General features: G+C 45.4%; 1 protein-coding gene across 1 annotated transcript; it reads left to right on the top strand.

Annotated features, from left to right (window-relative positions):
* The first annotated feature begins 6,799 nt into the window (after positions 1-6,799).
* MEIOSIN (meiosis initiator) lies at positions 6,800-20,275 on the top strand. The gene is made up of 7 exons (XM_066582094.1): positions 6,800-6,890; positions 9,627-9,698; positions 9,777-9,823; positions 11,671-11,880; positions 11,960-12,120; positions 12,196-12,285; positions 19,602-20,275. The coding sequence occupies exons 1-7, from the start codon at positions 6,800-6,802 to the stop codon at positions 19,750-19,752; spliced, it is 822 nt and encodes a 273-aa protein (XP_066438191.1). The 3' UTR covers positions 19,753-20,275.
* Positions 20,276-21,383: the final 1,108 nt, after the last annotated feature.

Here is a 21,383-nt window from a genome sequence, read left to right as displayed (position 1 = left end):
CGCGGAACTTGATAGCAGAAAATCGTCCATTCACTGCGTGGGTCGGAATTTATGGAGTGGGCCGGGTCATGATTTCGCAGCGGAATCAGACACGGCGCGTATCCCCGGAGACCCTATACTCACTTCTCAGGATCTGTGGCGAGCGTCTCGCCGGCAAGCCAGTGCGCTTATGCAGTGCAGCACATGATCCGCCGGCGCTGGGCTGTGACGCGGATTCTCGCGGTACTTCCACAGTGCTCACAGCCAACGGCCGGATTATCTCTGCAGAATTCGCGGCCAGACACCCGCTGCGAATTCTGCAACAATGTCCGTCCATAGACATGCCATGTTAAACGATTCTCCCCTGCCATCGAGCGGAAATCAACTGTGATTTTCCGCTTGGGGGGAGAATCGCAGCATGTTCTATTCTGTGCGGAAAATTGCACGGACGGCTTTAATTGCAGTCAATGGAAGCTGATAGTCCCACGATACTTCTGCAGTGAGCACTGCAGAAGTATCGCGGGAATCCGCGTCACAGCCCAGCGCCGGCCGAGACACTTGCAGCGGATTCTGGCAAATGAGTATGGGTCTCTAGGGGGCGCTGGGTCTGATTCAGCTGCGAGATTTCGCAGTCGGAATCGGACCCGGCTGTGACCATGAGACCTTAGCCTGCTATATTACATATGTACCCTGAGATGATTATTACACTGATGTGTAGACATGGCGGTCACAGTCATGTTCCCTGAGGTGATTAATATCAGCCTAAATATATGAAAGATTATGGTCGCTGAGGTGATTATCACACTGTGTGGACATGGTGGCTGCAGGCATGTTCCCTGAGGTGATTATTACATTCTGTGGACATGGTGGCTGCAGGCATGTTCCCTGAGGTGATTATTACATTCTGTGGACATGGTGGCTGCAGGCATGTTCCCTGAGGTGATTATTACATTCTGTGGACATGGTGGCTGCAGGCATGTTCCCTGAGGTGATTATTACATTCTGTGGACATGGTGGCCATAGACATGTTCCCTGAGGTGATTATTACATTCTGTGGACATGGTGGCTGCAGGCATGTTCCCTGAGGTGATTATGACATTCTGTGGACATGGTGGCTGCAGGCATGTTCCCTGAGGTGATTATTACATTCTGTGGACATGGTGACTGCAGGCATGTTCCCTGAGGTGATTATTACATTCTGTGGGCATGGTGGCCATAGACATGTTCCCTGAGGTGATTATTACATTCTGTGGACATGGTGGCTGCAGGCACGTTCTCTGAGGCGATTATTACATTTTGTGGACGTGGTGGCTGCAGGCATGTTCCCTGAGGGTCTGTTATACTGATGGTTGGACATTACTGCAGTACGCCCCAATTACGAAGGACCTTTTCCGGTAGGCAGCAGTAGTCACGTGACCGAGAGTCTGGTTTCCCGCTCGTCACGTGGGCGGGGCATAGAAGCTCCGCCTCCCTCCTCCGCGGGTTGAGAGCCCGTTCACTCCTTTCCCCAGGATGATGGCAGGCGGCGCACATCCCGTGTCAGCCATGTTTCCCGGCTCCCGGCCGCGGGCTCCGCGCAGGAAGTGAGTGACTGACTCCTTCCTTCACGGATTACATGACACGTCTCTTCTGCCGCCACCTTGTTCTGTAGGCGCCTCGTGGGCGTGTCCATAACGCCGTGAATATTGGACGGTGTCTGATGGGTCTGTTCCTCCGGCCGTCTGAATATGGCCTAAACCTAATCGTTGTAGAATGTGACGTATGAGAGCTGATCACAGAGGCGGTCACCGTGGTCATGTGACTGGTGGTAGTGAGATGCCGCCATTCAGTAGAGACGCCCAGACACATAATGACCCCCATTACTGTAAACGTGCCATCGCCTCTAATTCAGAGTGCGTGAGCGCCCCCTTCTTGCTTCATGCGCAGCCCACCGTACAGTGCTTTATTAACCTCTCAAGGATGCTGCCTTTTTATTCACATTTCTGTTTTTTTCTTTCTTTTGGGTCCCTCCGAGAAAATCGTGCGAGATTTGTGTGTTGGAAGGTGCATAAATCCCGCACGAATATGAACCGCATTTTTTTGATGTCCACGCGATGCGAGATTTCCCACTGAAAGGATCGCTACGTTCCTGAAGTGATAGGAGGCTTTCTTGACACGAAAACGGTTTGTATACGCAGGGAAATTGCACGTTCCCGAGCGCAATATCGCGCTTGCCTGTTACATTAGCCTTACAAAAACAACTCATTTATCCCCGCCGCTGTCTACGCGTTGGTTTTTTTGGTACTATATAATGTATTAAAAAACTTTTAGTAAATTCTAAGTGGAGTGAATTGGAAAAAACAATATTCCGCCATCTTTGGGGGGTGGAGGGGGGGGGGGGGTCTGCGGCAAAAATGACCTGATATCTTTTATTCTATGGTCAGTACAATGACTACGATACCAAATTTATATGTTTTTTTTTTTTTTTGTACTATACTTTTATTTTTCTTCTGAAGTCCTCAACTTTTTTTTATTTTTCCGTCTACATAGTTGTGCGAGGGCTCGTTTTTGCGGAACGACCTGTAGTTACGAAGTACATACGATGTTTTGATAGTTTTTTTTACTTTTTTTTTCTTGGAGATGGGGGTGACCAAAAAAGCACAATTCTGCAATTGTTTTTTTTTTCTGACGACGTTGACCGTCCGCAGTAAATAATATGTTACTTTAATATGTTTTTTAGTTTTTTTATTTAGACTCTTTTTTTTAAATTATAAATATGGGGAAAGGGGCATCTTTACAACTTTTATCACTTTTTATTATGGTTCCCTGGAGTCCGGGGAGTTATTTCTTAGGCTAGGTTCACACGGAGCGGATTTTCTGCGGAAATCCCGGGATTAGCCAACCATGTGTACGAGAATTTGTAAAAATCTTGTCCACACGGGGCGGCCAATTCGTCGCGGAAAAGCCGCGCGGAAACAGCGTTGCGGCGCAGATTTAGAAGATGCAGCATGTCCTGTGCGGCCTTGCTCCTCTCTATGGGGAGAGAAAGCAATAGCGGAATGCTGCCGGCTGAACTGCTCCAAAATCCGCAGCGAAATGCTGCGGGTTTTGAAACTGCGCTTTTTCAGCGGAATTCCCGCGGTTTTCCAGTGCAGCCAAACCGCGGGACTTCTGCTGGAAATCCGCAGCGTGTGAAGTTAGCCTTATACTTACCCGGCTCCCCGATCCCGCACTGTCGCCCCCCTGAAAGTCAGTGTGGACGTGCAGTCGGATTACTGGCTGCCTGCTGTGCGCATTCCCACAATCAGTGATAGTGCGCGCTGCATGGCTTGCATCTCCACTTTTAAAAAGCCATAACCTGTTTATTTTTCTGTCGTATGAAGGCTTGTTTTTTGCAAGGCGATCTGTAATTTTTACTGGTACCATTTTTGGGTTCATATAATGTATTGCAAACCTTATTTTTTTTGCGAGCATGCAGAGAAAACATCAATTCCGTCATTGTTTTTTTTTCTACAGAATTTATCATACAGCACGGGCGTATATCGGCCGGGTTATTACGCCCTGGCCGATATACGCTGCCCCTTTGATGCATTTGTTTACAATGCATCCGTGCACAGGGGCGTATCTCCACAGCGGAAAAGCGCCCGTCCGGGCGCCCTAATGTCGGCAGCGGCAGCTGCATTGACTCCTATGGGAGCCTATGATAGCTGCCGGAGAAGGGAGGTGGGAGGGAGTGGAGTTTAGTTTAAACTCAGTTCCCCTTCTCCTCTCCACCCCTTGCTGCTGTTTGCTCCCTCCGCCCAAACGGTGTATACACTGCCCCGTGCATCACAGTAGCATATATCTGTTCGTGTGAATAAGCCCTAAATGACACAATACATTTTTTTCTGCGGGTCGGTACGATTATGATATCAAAAGTATTAGAATTTTTTTAGGTTTTTCCACTTTTGCACAATAAAAACCCTTTTTTGGAAATTACTATTTTCAAAGTCCCATAACGTTTTTATTTTTCAATGCACGGAAATCTGTGAGGGCTTATTGTTTTGCATGACGAGCTGTTCTTTTTATCTGTAACATTATGGGGTACATATGCACTTTTATAGCATTTTTTAGGAGGGAAAACAAACAAAATAAGCATTTTGTCCTATTTTTTAGTTTGTATTATTTTACGGTTTTTGCTGTGCACAATAAATAGTGTGCTCAATTTATTGTACAGGTTGTTACAGACACGGTGAAAATTTTTTAAATTCTTTTATACAAATAGGGAAAATGTAGAAAAAATGTTTTTTTACATGTTTTTTCCCCCCACTTTTTATATCCCTGTTTAACCATAACAGCTATGATCGCTATAATAATGCATTGCAGGACTGTACTGCAATGTCTTATCGCTTTACAATAGCCATCATAGGCAATGGCAAGCCGGATGTCATGGCAACCCATCGTCCCTGCACCAATACATTGCAGCGGTCCGTTGACGTCACAGAGCGATTGCTCTACCTCTGTGAACCCTTTATATGCTGTGATCTACATAGATCACGGCATGTAGGGGCTAAACAGCGGGGTTTGCTGCCCTTGTGTACCCCTCTGTCTATATCTGCCTCCTCCTGCTGCGGGATGGCACCTACGCTGAGCCTGCGCCAGCCATATGACGTAAGTTTACGCCCTATTGCATTAAGTACTCCGCAGCCAGAAGGTAAATTTACGTCTTTTGGCGTTAAGGGTTTTAAAGCCCGGAGTACCATATCCTTATTATTCCTGAATCTTTTATGTTTACAGCATTGTAAATGATGCAGGTGATGTAAACACTGCCGATGCACTCTGCTACACCAGATGTCCGCGCTCTGTTCCCCCTGATGGCTGCGCTCGGCTATAGAGGATGTCTGCACTAGGCTACAGCGGATGTCTGCGCTCGACTACAGAGGAAGGCTGCGGTCTTGCTACTGCAGATGGCTGCGCTCTTGCTACAGTGGATGGCTGCGCTTTTGCTACTGCAGATGGCTGCGCTCTTGCTACAGCGGATGGCTGCGCTCGGCTACAGCGGATGGCTGCGCTCGGCTACAGCGGATGGCTGCGCTCGACTACAGCGGATGGCTGCGCTCGACTACAGCGGATGGCTGCGCTCGACTACAGCGGATGGCTGCGCTCGACTACAGCGGATGGCTGCGCTTTTGCTACAGCGGATGTCTGCGCTCTTGCTACAGCGGATGTCTGCGCTCTTGCTACAGCGGATGTCTGCGCTCTTGCTACAGCGGATGTCTGCGCTCGACTACAGCGGATGTCTGCACTCTTGCTACAGCGGTGGCTGCGCTCTTGCTACAGCGGATGTCTGCGCTCTTGCTACAGCGGATGTCTGCGCTCCTCTACACCGGATGTCCGCGCTCCGCTACACCGAATGTCTGCGCTCCGCTACATCGGATGTCTGCACTCTGCTGCAGAAGGTGTCAGACTGTCAGTCCTCATTATTCCAGGACACAGGAGTAATGATTGTGCTTTTCTTTAAGGGCCAGACGTTCAGTGGAAACGGAGGAGCTGGCGATAATCGTTCCTGGTGGTCCGTGGAAAAAGTGCAGCGTGCAGGTCTGTCCTATGAACATTGTATACATCGTAGTGCAGAGGATCTGGCTGCTTGAACCGTTCCCCGCACCACCAACTTGAAGAAATCTCCATCACATCACTAAGAGCTTATGAAAAATCTTAATATAGTGATCCAGTCGTTTCCAGAGCTGCAGTCACTATTCCAATGTTACATCTTGTCCTTCTCCAGAGCTGCAGTCACATTAATGCTACATCATGTCTTATACTCTAGTCACATCCAGAGCTGCAGTGACATATTTGCTGTAATTGTTGTCTTGTAAAATTTCACAAACTCTCGAACACACAAAGTTTTGTCAGCTCACCCGTATATAATCCAGTCCAATAAGCACTTGTGCGGAGTATAGGAAGGTGCGCGGACTCCTTGATGGACACCAGGCCAATAAAAATCCAATATTCATACCATAGTTAAAAAACATGACTGGTAGATGCCTGTGCTCACGTTAATGTCTTAACCATGTTATGAATAAAATTGAAGTGATTTAAAAAAAGATTTTTTTGGTGCTGGAAGATACATTTATTGGATTTCACAAACTTTATAGAACTGCTTACATGAAGATGTATTATCATCTCTTAGTGGGAAACCAAACGCCAGAATTAATAAAGACATCAGATTACATCCCTAAAAATCATGCAGTCGCCATATCGTACCCATAAACTCATATAGGCTCAGACCAGGCCCTTACACTCTACAGGCTCCAAACCCCTACAGTCGTACAGACCTCAGATCACAGCCCAACACTCATACAGATCCTAGACCAGACCCCAACATTCATACAGTTTATATTATATAGCGTCCAGTTGATGTAGTTATAATTTATGTGTATTGTGTACATATAGTGGTCCAGGTGATGTAGATATGTGTATATGTATTATATAGGGTCCAGGTGATGTAGATATGATGTATATAGTGTGTATAGGTATTGCATGGGGTCCAGATGACATAGATATGATGTATACAGTGTGTATTTGTACTATATAGGGTCTGGGTGATGTATATATGATGTATATAGTGTGTATATGTATTATATAGGGGCCAGGTGATGTATATATGAAGGATATAATGTCTATACCGTATGTACAATACAGGGTCCAAGTGATGTTGATATGATTTATATAGTGTGTATATGTATTATTTAGGGTCCAGCCAGATATAGATGTGTTGTATGTAGTGTGCGTGTATATGCATTATATAGGGGCCAGGTGATGTATATATGATGTGTACATTCTGCATTGTAAATCTCAGAAGATGCTGCTCGGCGCTATCTCCTACATCCAGTTCTTACAGCTCAAGATTCAAGAGACACACAAGAAACTCTTCCCACATGCCAGCCAGCATGGTAAGTGACCAAGGGGAGTACTAGGAGATGGAGGTAAATGTATAAGAGGTTAGTGTAAGCAGGGAGGTAGTAGCAGGATTTGGGGGTACTGTATAGCATCTTACTATCACATATTCGACTCCTCTTTACAAAAAAAGATAAAATAGGTCAGCACTACCCAATGGAAATATATCTCAATATAAATATATAGGTGCACGTTAAACCATGGCTGCAACATACAGTAGAAGCAGAAACCAAAAATGGCCACAGCACGCAAAATACATTTACTATCAGAGGTATACACACCTATAATCTATACTCTAACCACATTAAATAATGCAAGGCTCTTGGTGTATAATTCGATCAAATTACATTGGCCCATCTACCAACGTCCAGGTGACCAGGCTCTCAGATGGGTCCTAACGCTAAAACCAGGTGGTATAATCTCACCCTGGGAAAGTTGGGTTCCTACCTCTCAGCATGCTCCTCTTTTGGGACTAAGCCTACAAATAAAACCAGGGAAGGTAGGATACCAGTTCTCTTTGGCACTGGGTATGAAAACATGGGGCTGAGCGCAGGCAGATTCTCAGTTCTGTTTTTTCTGCAGATTTATTGCCAATTTTGACGCTGAGATATTCTGTAGATGTTACCCGCAAGCGAAGAAAGGCCCGCCCGAGGATTAGGAGAAGATGGCGGCAAAGGGGTGAGATAATAAGCTGTGTTGACGCTATGTTTATTACTGAACACCAAAGAGACCGTACTAATATCGCTGCCCCTCAGCTCCCTCCTCAGGTCATAGACTTAACCCTTTCCAATCCAATGCCGGGCCTGCCCCGACATCATCATTTCCCTCCACAGCTCCGATGTTGGGGCAGGCCCGACACTGCAGTGCAGGAGTGCATCTGCACCCGATCATCAGACACATCAGGTGCAGATGCACTCCTTCACTGATCCTCATCAAGGACCCCCGAGGAGAAGACAGAAAGGGTTTTTAACCCTTTCTGCCTTCTCCGTTACACATTATATAGCGATCAATTAGCACTATGTAATACACAGAGATTCCGGCCGACGATCATGTGAACGCCGGTGTTACCTGACCCCCACCGGTCACATGAACGCCGAGCCGGGAGCCTGCACCGTGTCGGGACCTGCTTACCTGTCCGACGTCTTCCACATTCTCCCTTCTGCCTCCCGGCCCGGCGATCATGTGACCGCTGGGTGCCACCTGACCCCAGCGGTCACATGATCGTCGAGTCAGGAGGCAGAAGGGAGAATGCGGAAGACGCTGGACAGGTAAGCAGGTCCCTCCACGGTGCAGTGAGCACCTGCACCCTCCTGAACTCTGTCAGTTCAGGAGGGTGCAGGGAAAATGTATTTTTTCTCATCCATTCTCCCCAGCTTCAATTTATTTGGAGCTGGGAAGAATGGATGAGAAAAAATAAATGGATTAGAAAGGGTTAATGGATTGGCAGGAGGTTGGGGAGGCAGAGTGATGAGGAGAATAGTGCTGTCTCTGCAGTGGATAGTAACACCTACTCTTTTTCTTTAAGGTTCTGTATTGATGCCAAAACTAAACTCCCGGCGAATCCCACGGTAAGAATGTTGTACATCACCTTGTGAGTAAGAGTGCAGAAAACTAGGACTTAGGCGCTAATATCCCCAAAAAGGTAGACTTGGATTTAAGAAAACAGTAAGACAACTTTATTTGATGCAAGAAAATAGGATAAAATAAGAGAAAATGGGTCATTATCAACATGACCCATTTTCTCTTATTTTATCCTCTTTTTTTTCTTCTAGGCTTTGTCTCTCTATTAATTGTTTCATTGTATTCACTACCTGTTCCGTTTATCACTTGTTGTGTTTTGAATATTTTTCGCAGTCCAGCTGTTTTGGCCTTGAAACATGTCACGAGCTGGCATCAAATAAAGGCTTTTTTGTAAATCCAAGTCTACCTTTTTAGGGGGTTTTGCACCTACGTCCTAGTTATTTACACTTTTGCTCTATGTATCTGACACCGTTGCAGCCTTCGGACGTGTAATGTCATTAGGATGGAAACAACCTGTGGCGTCATCACACTTCTATGTCTTTCTGGTACCACAGAAGCTCTGCCCACCTTTCGTTTTTGTGTCTTTGTGTACTTGACCCTGTGTGCAGTAACTGATGGTACCGACTTGCTGCAGGCAATCCACGCTGCGTATTTTCCCCATGTCTGTTATACACAGCGACCAATGTGTCTCATTACAGGCAGAGGCTGGTCCCATACATCTCCTCCTCATCCTCGGATAATGGCGATGGCGGTCCGTGGCTGGTCTCAGTCTCCATGTCTCCACAATCTCCTCTCAGTGAGTGATTCCACTGAGATCTCGCTGTCAATCATCTGCATGATTAAGCCACTCCCACCGCGAAGAGGTTGTTTTATACCATTATTAAAAGGGGAGGTCCATACTAAAGGGATCTGTATCACAACAGCCATGTAGCTCATGAGCTCGGACCACCATGATATCCTTCCAGGGGCAATAAAATCCTATCCCTGCTGCTGCCGGCGTAGTGATCATCAGGTGCAGGGGGGTTTACAGGAAGCAGTAGATACATTTAACCAATCCTATAGCCATCCTCTCTCAGTCAGCAGTGGCTGATAACAGGGGACAATGCACTGCTCTTTAGAGAGAGGACAGGCTGCTGGTGTAATGCCCCGATCCTGAGTATGGGGGAAGTGCAGTGACCTGTGACCCGTCCTGACCACTGTCTTTTCTGTAGGTCCCTGCACCCCACAGTCCTCATCAGCTGCAACCCTGGAGCTGAGCCCATTGCTGCTGTCTCCTCCACCAGGTGAGTCCAGGTATACGGGCCGAGTACGTGGGTGCTGTAAGCTGTGATAAATGTTCATGTTGGCATTTTTCATTTCAGCTTTATTCGAGGAGTTGAAGATCGGCTCTTGGTTGGAGGATGATCAGGTAAGGTTGTGTGATTCTACATTATATCCTGCAAGTAAATCCTGGGGACTGCCTTTTATATTCTTACTCCTCTGTCAGCTGGAGGCACCCTCCTAACCTGCTGTCATTGTTGCACTGATTATGTCCCTCCATATCTGGTATGCAGTACCCTTTCCTGGCATCAAGGGGCAGTCTTAGGCTGGGTTCCCACTCACCGTAATTGCCAACTGAATTTTGCCAGTGTTTTTTTATCCCAGGATAGAGCAGCAAAGTGAACGAGATTTGCAAAAATCTTGGCCACATGCTGTGGACAAGCCGCTCTGAAATTGACATGCGGTGCAGAATTCAAAGCCGCGGCATGTCAATTCTTTCCCTGTTTCTACAGTGGCCGCTCTCCTCTCTATGGGGAGAGATAGGTGCAGCAGAATGTAGGCAGTGAAGCCGCTTCAAAATCCGCGGCGAAAGGCCGCGGGTTTTGAAGCTGCATTTCCGCAGTATTTCCATATTTTCGGTCCCGTGTGACCCTAGTCTTAGGTCTCTACTTAGTATTGTAGTGTACAGTATATATCCCCTGCCCTGAAACTGGCTGTTGGCGCGGTTTTCTTATTGGTTTTGTGTTTAAGATCTGGCAGCCTTCGCCAAGGATTGCAGCTACCAATCCTATGGTGAAAGCAGAAAAAACAGCCCTCCGCAACTGACAAAGGGAAGCCATGTGCTGGCAGAATTGATAATGCTGTACTTGTCTCTACTAATTCTGGGTTACATCTTGCCTCTTACTCCAATCACATCCAGAGCTGTATTTAAAATTTCACAACTACAGTATGTCCTCATCCAAAGCTGAACTCATTTAAGAAGTTTCTGAGACTATAATGTGGTGCGGACATATTTCCGGGTCATGGGTTATGTCCCAAGTTGTCTTGATGGATTAGTGTTGGTGTTTAGCACATGGTTATTGAATTTTCAGTCTCTAGAACATTCCAGAACATCAACTCTGACCAGACCCCACACAGTATTATTCAAAATCCCCACCCCTTGACCACTCCTGAAACTGTATTACCCAGAACTCCCTTGCCATGACCTTTCCTGAAGCAGTACTGTGCTGAACCCCCATCCTGTGACCTGACCGGCAACCATATTGTCCAGAACTCCCACCAGATGACCCCTCTTGAAACTGTATTGTCCAGAAGTCCCACCCTGTGACTTCATCCGGAACAGTATTATCGAGAACCTTCATCTTCTACTCCTGGAAGAGAGTAGAACCCCACCCTGTACAATATTATCCAGAATCCCATCCTGTGATCTAACCTGGAATGGTATTATCTGGAACCGCTGACTTGTGAACTCTCCTGGAATGGTATTATACAGAACTCCACCCTGTGCCCGACACTGCACGTTATTAGCCAAAACCCCCACCACATGACTCAACCTTCAATGATGGTGATTATCCGTTCAGTCGAGGCTGACTTTCGGTCACGTTATAGATCATCGTTCTCCATGCTTTCCAATACTTGACCGTTTCTTTTAGTTTTTCGATGTGCATGTTTGTATTTGCCTTGATTGTGTCCAGCCTGCGAGTTCTTTGGCGTCCTTTCTTCATGACCCACTAACTGTGCCGAGCATCAGAAACTTGGCTTGCATGATATGTTTAAAGTATGAGAGCTGCTGTATGGTGTATTATCCAAAATCTCTATCCTGTTAACTGACTGACCAGTATTGTACAAATCCCCACCATGTAACTGATCCCCTTCTGACACATGACTATCTAGAACAGCACCCCATGACTCCACCTTGATAAGTACTGTCCAGAACCTGCGTCTCGTGACTCGACACTGGCTACAGCCACAGTTCTTTATTGGTTTTGTGTTTAGGACCCTGCGGCGTTGTCCATCTCCCTGGATCATAGCTACCAGTCCTGTGGGGAGAGCAGCAGCAACAGCCCCCAACCAACAAAGGAAAGCGACCTGGTGGCCGAATTTCCGAAATCTAGCCTGCAACGGCCAGTAGAGGTCGCCTCAGGACCTGGAATCAGGAGATGCATGAAAGTGTATGGTGCAAAAAGCAAAGCCAAGAGGCAGCTGGTAAAGGATGTACAAGCAGGGGGTGTCCTTTCCATTCAACATTTCTGGTATTAACATTCTTCTCTATGTGACCTTTCAGGAATATTCCTCCACATCCAGCGATACAGCGAGCTCCACTCGTAGCATCGGGACAGTGCTCATACAGAAACCTCGCAAGTTTTCTGCAGTGCAGCAGTTCAGAAAGAAATGTGTGAATGGGTTCATCATGTTCTGCAGGTTAAATAGACGTCCATACTTGAGGTACCTGAGATGACTGAAGATGGGAGATGGGTCTGGAGAGTGATGAGAGAGCTAAGTCGCTTGTTGTCTTTTTAGTGCACACCCGGGCAAAGCTTCGACAACCGCAACTAAGGATCTGGCGGAACTGTGGAAAGTAATGTCAGCCCGGGAGCGTCGCCCATACTGGTGAGAAACTGGAAACTGGTGTCTGAAAACTGGACCAACTTACAAAGGATGTTTCTTCAGTGTCCCTCAAGAATTCTCCCCCCCCCCCCCCCTCCATGTTCATTCTGACCCCTTCTCATGTCTCATTAATTCTGTCCCTTCCTCATCATCCTTCATTAACCCTTTAAGGAAACGGCGTATTTTGGCCATAAGGATGCAAAGATTTTTTGGGGGTCTTTCATCTCCACCTTTCAGTTCAGCATATTAAGTCCTTCCCTCCAGTGTTTATCCAGAGGAAGGAAAAAAAGCTATGAAGTAGAAGCCAATTTTTCCTATTTAAAGGAAAAAAATTCCTTCCCAACTCCAATCTGACAATCAAAATAATCCCCGGATCACCGACCCTTCTGAAGTAATCAGTGATATAACACGTAAAAGCCCATTTACACGGTGCGATAATCGCTAAAACGACAGTTTGAGTGACAGCTTTGAGCGATCATTTTGCATGAACTATTAAGTAGCTACTCAGCTACTTAAAGGGGTTGTCCCGCGCCGAAACGTTTTTTTTTTTTTTTTAACCCCCCCCCCGTTCGGCGCGAGACAACCCCGATGCAGGGGTTAAAAAAACACATCGGGTAGTACTTACCCGAATCCCGGCGGTCCGGCGTCTTCATACTCACCTGCTGAAGATGGCCGCCGGGATCCTGTCTCTCTGTGGACCGCAGGGCTTCTGTGCGGTCCATTGCCGATTCCAGCCTCCTGATTGGCTGGAATCGGCACGTGACGGGGCGGAGCTACACGGAGCCGGCATTCTGCACGAGCGGCCCCATTGAAGACAGCAGAAGACCCGGACTGCACAAGCGCGGCTAATTTGGCCATTGGAGGCCGAAAATTAGTCGGCACCATGGAGACGAGGACGCCAGCAACGGAGCAGGTAAGTATAAAACTTTTGATAACTTCTGTATGGCTCATAATTAATGCACAATGTACATTACAAAGTGCATTAATATGGCCATACAGAAGTGTATAGACCCACTTGCTGCCGCGGGACAACCCCTTTAATAGCTTGTTAGTGTGCAAATGAAGCCTTTAGCTGAAAGCAGTTAATAGCCCGAGGGCTCTTATCTCCATTCAGTTCCTTTGTTCTCCAAAGGGAAACAATGCTATCAGCACTACCCGTGGAGATCTGCTGATAAGGCTAAACAACCATTTTTAGGTTGGACTGAATCTAACGACCAGCTAGCAGTGCACGAAAAGTGCACGATTTCCGCATGTTTAGACACCGATTATTGCTCAAACGATCGCTTTTTAGTGATTTTTGAGTGATCATTGCTCCATGTAAATGGGCCTTAATATTGTAACACTCAAGAAAGGCATCAAGGCCCCTCTTGAACTCTTATCGAATTTCCCATCACCATCTTTTCAGGCAGAGAGTTCTATAGTATCATTGCTTCTACAGTAAAGCACCCCCTTCTATGTCTGTGTAGAAACCTTTGAGCACCGCCTTGTTACAGTCACAGTCCTGGGTATATATAGGTGATGGGAGAGATCTCTGTATTCTCCCCTGATATATTTATACATAATTATAAGAGCGCCATGGTTGTTAAGTCGCCCCTCAGCCGTCCTTTTTCTAAACTAAATAATCCCAGTTTTGATAACCTCTCTGAGTATTGTAGTCCGCCCAGTCCATTCATTACTTTAGTTACCTGCCTTTGTACCCGCTCAAGCTCTGATATGTCCTTCTTGATTACCAGTGCCCAAAACTGTCCACAATATTCCATGTATGGTCTGACCAGTGACTTGTAAAGTGGAAGAACAATGTTCTCGTCGTGCGCCCCTAGATCTCGTCTGATGCGCCCCATGACCCTCTTTTTCTTGGCAGCAGCTACCTGACACTAGTTGCTCTAGTTAAGCTTACAGTTAACTAAAATCTCCAAATCCTTTTCCAGGTCAGTGTTCCCCAGCGGTTTCCCATTAAGTGTGTAATGGTGACATGTATTTTACATTTATCAGTGTTAAATCTCATTTACCATTTTTCTGCCCTCAAGTTATTCAGATTCTCCTGCAATCTCCTTGGTCCTCTCTTGTGTTAATATCTTTACATAGTTTTGTGTCATCTGCAAATATTGATATTTTACTGCACAATCCTTCTACCAGGTGTAAGAAAGTCCTCCAGGGGGAGGGGGCGGCAAAGACACACTGGACCAGAACGTGAATAAAACTTGCTTCAGTTTTATTTTAAGGTAAAGTCCAAGCAAAATAGAGAAGTCTTCTGAAAACAACAGGTGCACCACGCAGGGTGCTCAGGTCCATGCGGTGAGGTGTTGCTCCCTCCTCAGCTTGACAGACACTGACCCCTTGGGAGCTGCAGCCTTTTATGCCTCAGTAACGAGGTTAGTGGCTGCAGCTAAGCTTCCTAAGAACCAGGGTGAAGTTGTGGACTGGACCGCCACCCTGTCCAGACTAAGAGCCTGGGAGGGAGATTTACTCCATCCACAACTTCACCCTTTAACTGCCTACACAGGACATTAATAAATATATTAGAAAAAGATATTATAAAAATTACCAGCGCTCCAGTGCAAAGAATAATGGTTTTTAAATGACAGGAAGAAATACTATGTAGGAAAAAGCCGGTTTAAACACTTACTTCACAGGGGTGCTTTGTAATCAGCACCCCTGAATCCCAGAATGCAGGCAAAAGAATCGTTGATTAATGATAAGAAGTGGTCTTTAATCTGCGACACGTTTCGGCCAGTTAACTGGCCTTTTTCAAGCATTAAAATACATGTACAATAGTGTAATATTTATATACAACACATACCTTCTATTGGATGTAACCTTCCATAGCTCGTTTGTCCGAGGGACACTACTGGGCCCTCTTTACTTACGTCATCCACGGCATGTGCCGTGGAGCACAACGCTGCGCTCCACGGTGCTGTCACATGACCAGGATTGGGGCTGTTTGGACTCTTTTCATGATGTCCTGAGCCGTGGAGCGCATCGCTGCGCTCCACCATGGTGTCACGTGACCAGGACTAAGGTCACGTGACTGGTGACGTGGTTAGGAAAGTCAAATAACTTTATTAGTTATTGACATACCAACAGCGCTATGAAGCGCCATACACAGAGTTTTCATGTGACCGCGCCCTGACGTCACTAATGACGTCTGTATATGCCGGTCACATGATCTCATTATATACTGAAAAGAAATACCTAAGATGCGGATCGCAGTGCTGAGCACCGTGATGCTGAATGTGACTTATGACAAGAATAAATGCAAGGTATATACATGCATATGTCAATAAGTTAATACAAAAGCAGATAAATATAACATTGGTTAATAATACATGCTGTACATAGATAATACATAAAACATAATTATAATTAAAAGTTATATCTAAATGAATACATTGATATTTAATCTATATATAAAAAAATCTATTAAAGGGGTTGTCTCACGAAAGCAAGTGGGGTTATACACTTCTGTATGGCCATATTAATGCACTTTGTAATATACATCGTGCATTAAATATGAGCCATACAGAAGTTATTCACTTACCTGCTCCGTTGCTAGCGTCCCCGTCGCCATGGATCCGTCTAATTTCGCTTTCTTCTGGCATTTTTAGACGCGCTTGCGCTGTGCAGTCTTCTTCCTGGTGAATGGGGCCGCTCGTGCCGGAGAGCTGGTCATCGTAGCTCCGCCCCGTCACGTGTGCCGATTCCAGCCAATCAGGAAAATAAAATATAATTAGAGATCATTTTGTTGTTCTATTTAATTAATATCCCTATCTCTATAATATTTATCAACACCGAGTATCACTCTGCATCTTATCTGACATTTCATTTTCCTCTGTGAAGACACTGGAGGAAAAGACTACTTAATAGATTTGCTTTTTCCTTAACAACCTTTATAATTTCTTCTACATTAATTATTAAAGGACCAACACTTTCAATATTAATCTTTTTACTGTTTATATAGTTGAAGAACAGTTTAAGGTTGGTTTTCCTCTCCTTGGCAATACATCTCTATTAGAGATGAGCGAGTATACTCGCTAAAGGCAATTGCTCGAGCGAACATTGCCTTTAGCGAGTACCTGCCTGCTCGAGACTGAAGGTTCGGGTGCCGGCGCGGGGGAGCGGTGAGTAGCAGCAGTCAGCAGGAGGGAGCGGGGGGGAGAGAGGGAGAGAGAGATCTCCCCTCCGTTCCCCCCCGCTCTCCCCCGCAGCTCCCTGCCCGCCGCCGGCACCCGAACCTTCAGTCTCCAATACTCGCTCGAGCAATTGCCTTTAGCGAGTATACTCGCTCATCTCTAATCTCTATGTCTCCATCTTTGCTGCTTTTATCAGATTTTTACATCATTTTTTTCCTTATCGGTTTTTAGTGCTTCTTTGCTGTCTTCTTGTTTTAGTAGTTTAACCACTTTTTTTGTTGTTCATTGCCCCCTTTTTCAGTTGCTTCTGTTGTTTTTGGTGGTCTGTAGAAAACCCCTTTGAGGATTTTATTGTAGTTTTTCCCTCTACCCATAGAGACTCCATATGTTCATCTCCCTCCCATATATCTTCCTGTAATGTGGGCTTTAGACAGGATTTTACATAAAGATAAGCCCCTCCCCCTTTCTGGCATTTACGATCCCTTCTGAATAGCCTGTAACCCTGTAAGTTCACTGTCCAATCACAGCTTTCATCCTACCAGGTCTCTGTTACTCCGGCTATGTCATAGTTTTCCTCAGGCATTATTACTTCCAGTTGGTCAACTTTATTGGTCAGACTTCTAGCATTAGTCACCATACAGTCTTTGTGGCAGATTGCCCTGTCTGACCCCCTAATAATTGAGTCTCCCACTACCAAGACCTGTCTAGCCCGCCCTATGCTCCCCTTCCCCTTCTTACTGGAGCAGACATCCCCCTGGTGGTCAGAGGGAATATCGTGTTGCAGCAGTGCTAATCCTGTAATGACAACCACCTCATCTGCCAACTTTTTGGGGTTTGCCAGTTCAGGACTCGTCTCCCTGGATCTCTTCCCTCTACCCCTCCTTCTAAGTGTCCCCCAGCTAGCTGCCTGTTCATCCTGCTCTCCTGTACAACCATCCACCTCCATATCTACCCCAGCGAGTGCCGGATCAGTGAGCAGCAAAGTCCTTTCCATGATGTGAATGGATCTCAGTGTTGCCAGATGCTCACTTAGATCCAGGATCTGGGCTTCCTAATTGGGAACATACTCACATCTCGTACAGTAGTATGAACCCTCCAATGGCTATTCAAGGACTGTTTACATGGCTCAAGATGTACACTGGACGGCATTGTCAGTCATGGAGCACATTCTAAGACCACTCCCACACAAGCTTTTATTACAGTGTTTTAGCGGACTTTTGAAACGCCAGCTAAAAACGTTGTACTGAGCCTCCATTGATTTCAATGGGGGTTCTCTATTTTAGCGCAGTGTTTCTAATGCTGCACTAATCGAATGCTGTCTGTTCTATTTTAGTGCCTTGCAGCGTTTTTTAGTGCACCTGATCACCCATTGCAATGATGGGCTGCATTAAAAACGCTGTTGAACGTGTTTTAAAACCCTGTTCAAAAACACTGTAAAACATCGCATTACTGCGTTTAAAAATGCGGTATTTTAATAAATGCCTGTGTGAGACTGGCCTTAGGCCTCCTGTACACAAACGGATCGGATTCCGGCTGCGGGATCTCGCAGCGGAATCCAACCTGGTGACCCCTGTGTACCTGCCCGGGCGTATTCGTATGCAGGCGGCCTCTGTGCTGTATATGTGCTGGCCGGCACGCTGTGGATGATGCGGATTCCGTGAGCATTCTGTAGTGCTCACTGCGGAAGTGCCGCGGGACGGACCACTTCCATTGACTTCAATGGAAGCCGTCCATGCAAGGCCCGCACTAGAATAGAGCATGCTGCGATTTTTCCCCTGCGAGCGGAAAATTGATTTCCGCTCGTCGGCAGGAAAAAAGCAATTTTGCATAGCATGCTATGGCAGGTATCTGCTGTGGAATCCGGGAGCGGACGTCGGCCCCAGATTCCACACAGCAAATAAGGCCGTGTGCATTGGGCCTTAATCAGGATTGTACAGACACATTAGATACAAGTAGTGTATGCAAGTATTTCAAATAAGCACTTTTTAAATAAGTTACTCTTCCAAAGTCCCTGAATCGAAAGTCACTGATGCCACATCACACACTAAGACACAATACACTTACAACACAGTACAGTGAAGGCCCTTTAACACGGGCCGACAGTCTTTTAAATGACCGCACGAGTGCTAATGTCGTCAGCGCTCATGCAGAGCACTTAAACTGAAAGATTTGCCGGCGGCTCGCGGGCTTCTTGTCCGGTTCAGACTCAACGCTTCACCTCCTAGGGAAGCGCCGAGTGTTTACAAAGGACGAGAAGCCAACAAGGTTTTTTAAGCTGACTGAAACAAACTTAACAAACCGCGAACGAGTAGTAAGCGTTTTTTTTCGCATTCACACTGAACGATTATTTCTCAAATGAGTTAGTTTGAATGAATTTTGAGCGATAATCGTTACATGTAAATGGTCCATTAGGATACATCTATATAGCGCTTATCCGTAGCGCTTCTGTTATTCCTCTGTTTGGAATGATGAGGTAAAATGAACAAAAGAAATATTTTGGCTCCATTTTTTAGTTTTTTTTAATAGTTTTTGTTCTTAATTTTTATGCAAAGAGCGGAAAATACACAAAAAGCAGGCATTTGTATTTGTATGTGTTTTTTTTATATCTGTTTTTTATTTTTTTATTTTTTCATGTCCCTGTAGAGAACTCAAACCAGAAAAGGTATGATAGCTATGATAATGCAGTGCAGTACTTCTGTTATAAATGCATTGCAGTCTTTATGTACTGGAATGCATTCACTCACAATAGCAATCACAGGCCTTGTTTTAGTTGTCCCTTGCTGCCCATTTGCGCAGCATGTAGTGTCTTGGACTTATGATGCATGTTAATATACAGTATACATCAGGTAGTCAGAGAAGTGGTCGGTCATTTTGTTTTTTCCAGGATCTGAGGTCCCTCCAATTTATTCTGACTCCTCATCCCCATGTCTCATTATTTTTGGCTCCTCCTCATTATACTTCATTAATTATGGTCAATCCTTGCTCCTCATTTCTCATAAATTTCTGGCTCCCTCTTCCCATACCTCATTAATCTTTGCTTCTCATACCTCATTAATTCCTTATGTTTCATTAGCCTGGGTCTTTATCCTCATCATACCTCTTAAACCCCTCCTCCTCATTAATCCCATCCTCTCCTCCTCATCAATTCTGACCCCTCCTCTCCATTAAGCCTTTTCCCTCTTCTTTCAGCATGAAGGCTCTGCAGTTCAGTCTGCTGCATGATCGTATGGTGAAGAGCGGCTCCTCGAGGTTTCCACAGGAGAACATATCTCCCCTAAAGCCAGTGTCGGTGCTGCTGGCAGAAAAGGCTGCTCAATCCCAGTATCTGGGGGATCCCTGACCTGGACCACTGATGTAATCTGCTGAGGGTTGGAGTGCCCCTGTATTACCAGCTGATGATGGGGATACACCAGTGACCGAAGCACTCCCATGTTAGCAACTGATGTTCTGTTCCACTTTGTGTTTCTAATAGCAGGTTATATAACTGTTTATGATTTATAATATCATCTCTGCGAGGTGGTGACACCTCAGGGGGAGGACGGCCGCACAGTCAGTAAAGCTGTTGGACTTGGATTGTCTGGCAGATTGAATCTCTTCTTACTCTGTTATTAGCAGCCACATGATTCTCTTTTTTTTTTAACTTTGCTTTATTTGTCACATGAAATTATACGATACAGAAAGGAGAAATAAAGGATATTTGAGTTCAGTCTTATAGTATACATACAGTTATTTGTGCATTTATGAACTTTACAAAATAAAAAAAAAATAGACGTTTTAAAATACAACTTAGTATTTTCGACTGAGGTTTACTTCTTTAGACTGTATCTTCTGATTTTTAATAACGTATTTATTATTATTTTAACTTAACGAAATAAATTCTTTGTATTGTATGTATCCAGGATTTGAAATAAACAAAAAACAGTTAAACTGAAGCAATCTGTGCTGGTCGTGTTATTTCTGATGGTGTACTGTTTATTCTGGGGGTAACGTGGAGTAGGTCTCCAGCCATGGGCCCCAGAGCACCCTCTGTTCTGGTATATAATTTTTTCATATGGAATTATCAAGTTTACGAGTTGGATCCATTGTGTGATCGGGGGTGGATCTGTAGCCATCCAATGCATGGCTATCTCTTTAGGTGCTAGGAAGAGTACTTCTTTAAGAAATATACAAATATATTTCGGCCATAGCTCCTCCTCCAGTATTCCGAATAGAGTTATTTTGGGGTCTAAGTTTATGTTGTAAGGGGATATTAAGAGTTGATTTATAAGGGATATTACGTTGGACCAATAGGTCTTGACAGATGGGCAGTTCCAAATTAAATGCCAGAAATCCGCATTCGGTTGGTTACATCTGTGACAGGAGTTTGAATGGGTGTTTCCCATTTTAGATAAGCGGTTAGGAGTAAGGTATGATTGGTGGATAATATATAATTGGATCAATTTGTTATTTATGGCAGGAGATACTGCTAAATGGGACTCTTCTATTTCTGTCCATTCTTCATGTGTTAAGGATGGAATGCAAATTTTCCATCTGTCGAAGACGGGAAGTGGATTGGAGTTTAGTTTTGCTGAAAGTAAGTGTGTATATAGGGTCGAGATCAGACCTTTGGGGCCCTGCGATTTTAATATGCCAATCGTAGGGAACTTTGAGATTTGGGTAGAGGTCGGAGGGAATTGGCTGCTTAGCACATGCCTCAACTGAAAAAATCTAAATAGTTGCAAGTGCGGGGTTTGGAGCTGCTCGCATAAATGGGTGAATGTAGGAAATATTCCATCCTTGTATATGTCCCCATGCGTGGTGATTCCTAGGTTGGTCCAATAATGAGTGTCTGGGATGGAGTGCAAGGCTGTTAAGCCGGGGTTATCCCAAAGGGGGAGGTCTGACACCACATCTTGGAACTTTTGGAGCGTTTTGACTTCTCTCCAGACGCTAAGCGCCAGCTTATGTAATGGTAGGACTTCAGATGGATTT

The sequence above is a fragment of the Eleutherodactylus coqui genome, chromosome 10 (assembly GCF_035609145.1).
Source record: "Eleutherodactylus coqui strain aEleCoq1 chromosome 10, aEleCoq1.hap1, whole genome shotgun sequence".
In the NCBI taxonomy this organism is placed as follows: domain Eukaryota; kingdom Metazoa; phylum Chordata; class Amphibia; order Anura; family Eleutherodactylidae; genus Eleutherodactylus; species Eleutherodactylus coqui.
This window is presented reverse-complemented; position numbering and strand designations above follow the sequence as displayed.